This window comes from Alligator sinensis, unplaced genomic scaffold (assembly GCF_000455745.1).
Source record: "Alligator sinensis unplaced genomic scaffold, ASM45574v1 scaffold1625_1, whole genome shotgun sequence".
Taxonomy (NCBI): Eukaryota; Metazoa; Chordata; order Crocodylia; family Alligatoridae; genus Alligator; species Alligator sinensis.
The window spans coordinates 64,788-67,227 of record NW_005843507.1 but is presented as its reverse complement, the minus strand read 5'-3'; the positions used below and the strand labels follow the sequence as shown (position 1 = coordinate 67,227).

Sequence of the window (2,440 nt, the reverse complement as noted above, 5' to 3'; positions counted from 1 at the left end):
CTCAACACCCTTGGGTGGAGGGCATCTGGACCTGCAGATTTAAAGATGTCCAGCCCTTCCAGAAGATCCCTAACTACATCTCTGCTGACTGAAGGCTTGATAGAGCTATCCCTGAGATTGTCCCTACCTCTAGTAGGTGGGGTGTCCCGGTCCCTGTTCAAGAAAACAGAGGCAAAGAAACTGTTTAAAATATCAGCTTTCTTGTCTGGCATAGCCACAAGATTACCATTTACATCTCGCAGGGGCCCTACATTGCCTGGTGCCCTCTTCTTTCTCCCAATGTACTTGAAAAAGGACTTTTTGTTGTCCTTAATCTTGGACGCTAGCCTGAGCTCCATCTCTGCCTTGGCCTTCCTCATAGCCCTCCTACACTCCCGGGCCGCGGAGGAGTACTCCTCCTTGGTGATAGCTCCTCCCTTCCACTGGTTGTATGCCCCCCTTTTAGTCCTCAGACATTGCTGAATGCCATTGCTGGGCCAAGGGGGTTTCTGAGCACTCTTACCCCCCTGGCTTTTCTCAGGGACTGTTACCCTTTGGGCCTGGAGGATCGCCCCTTAAAGTATGACCATCCCTCGTGGGCTCCCATCTCCTCTACCTTCTGGGCCCTCAGTGCCTCCCCCACTAGTCTCCTAAGCTCATTGAAGTCCCCTAAGCTCATCTGAAGTCAAGGGCTTTAGCCTTGGTGTGAGCCCTGGACACCCTGCGTTGGATAGTGAAATGCAGCAGGTGATGATCGCTCTTGCCCAGGTGGTCAAGGACCTGCAGTCCCCTCACCCGGTCATCCCCCGTGGCCAGGACCAGGTCCAGCAAGGCGTTACCCTAGTGGGGCTGTGCACCTCCTGGATAAGGTGACGGTCCTGTAATACAGCCAGGAACCTACGCGAGCGGTCAGACCTGGCTGTCTGCTCCTCCCAGCAAATGTCTGGGTAGTTTAGGTCACCAATGACAATAACATCCCTTGACCTAACCACCTCCATAAGTTGACTGGAGAAGTCTTGGTCCAGCTCTTCCCCCTGGTCGGAAGACACCCACCGTAAGGTCCCTTTCACCACGCCCCCTTGTAGTTTGACCCATAGTGTCTCTGCCCGACCCTCCTCTACCCTGCAGCGAATCCTTCATGATGTGAGGTGCTCTTTGACATCGAGTGACTGTGTGATCCTTTCTCTAGATAGTGCATCACTATATCTAATGTGTGCATTATATATCTGGTGAGAGTATAGCTAGTGACAAAGGGCTGCACACACTGACTTCATGCCTTCCCTCTGCCAACGCTGCACACACTGACTTCATGCCTTCCCTCTGTCAAAGCAAAGTTGAAAGTGGAGATCTCAGCTCACACTTGTTTTTACTACTTGTTCTGGAAGAACAAGGTAAAGCGACAGAGAGAGGGAATCAAGTCTGAGTGTGAGAAGCTGCGTCGCTTTGTGAGCGAGGAGGAGCAGCGGCTTCTGCAGAGACTGGAGGAGGAGGAGAGGGAGACTCTGCGGAGCCTGGAGGCGAACGTAGCCCAACTCTCCCGGCAAAGCTCCTCTCTGCGCACGCTGATCTCGGAGATAGAGGAGAAGAGCCGGCAGACACCTGCTGAGCTGCTGAAGGTGAGCGTGTGCTGCTGATCCGGCCCCTCAATGCTGCTGCCGTCTGGCACAAAGTAGCCCTCGGCCTGCCCCAAGAAGTGGTGGAAACTGAGCCAAGACTCAGACAAGAGTTTCCATCATCCTAGAGATCTAGCAGTCTGTACTGGGAGGAAATTCTGATTTGGGAGAAGCCCGAAGTTATTGAACATAAAAGCTGCCTACAGAAATGAAAACAAAGGGATTGACTTTAAGGTCAGTGTGCCCCTCCGCCAAGCCCAGCACATGTCCAGAAATGGTAGCACAATAGTTGGACATGGCTTGCCCAATATCTGTATAGATTGGGCACTTCAGCAGGGATTTTTTGGAACTTTTATCTGATAGCTGGTTGAATCAACTTTAGATTAAAGCCGCAAAAAGCCTTAATAAACCGTGTGATCTAGAGAGATGCTATGGAGCTGGGTCCAACTAACATTCGATGGAGCCGGGTCCAACTAACGTTCGGCCTCTTCCAGTAAAGCAGTTTATTTGGTTTTCTCATGTCTGTCAGCAGCTGCAAAGGACAAGTCAGGAAATCTGGAGGTAGCTGAGAAAATGTTCAGAGCAAAGTAATGCTGAGACAGAGGTGATAGCAGAGAAATGGCTCATCCCCCTCGGCTGCATCCAAGTGCACCAGGCAGAGACAGACCTAAGGATTTTCACACTGAAAACAATGATGCCCATAGAACAGACAGGTCATAAACTCACTAAACTTTGGCACAGATGGATTCACCCAGCAAGGGAATATTCACTTCTACCCACCTTTTTCCCTTTCTAGGATGTGAAAAGGACCTTGGACAGGTGTGTATCTTCCCCTTCCCCCTCCCAGT

The 2,440-nt window shown here is 51.2% G+C and overlaps 1 protein-coding gene across 1 annotated transcript in view; it reads left to right on the top strand.

Moving 5' to 3' along the window:
- The window catches only part of LOC102378029 (E3 ubiquitin-protein ligase TRIM39-like), a 23,126-nt gene that overhangs the window by 16,128 nt on the left and 4,558 nt on the right, over positions 1-2,440 (top strand). Inside the window, exons 3-4 of the mRNA XM_025195430.1 lie at positions 1,365-1,595; positions 2,389-2,411. Of these exons, the coding sequence (XP_025051215.1) occupies positions 1,365-1,595; positions 2,389-2,411 (254 nt within the window). The remainder of the gene's footprint in view (positions 1-1,364; positions 1,596-2,388; positions 2,412-2,440) is intronic.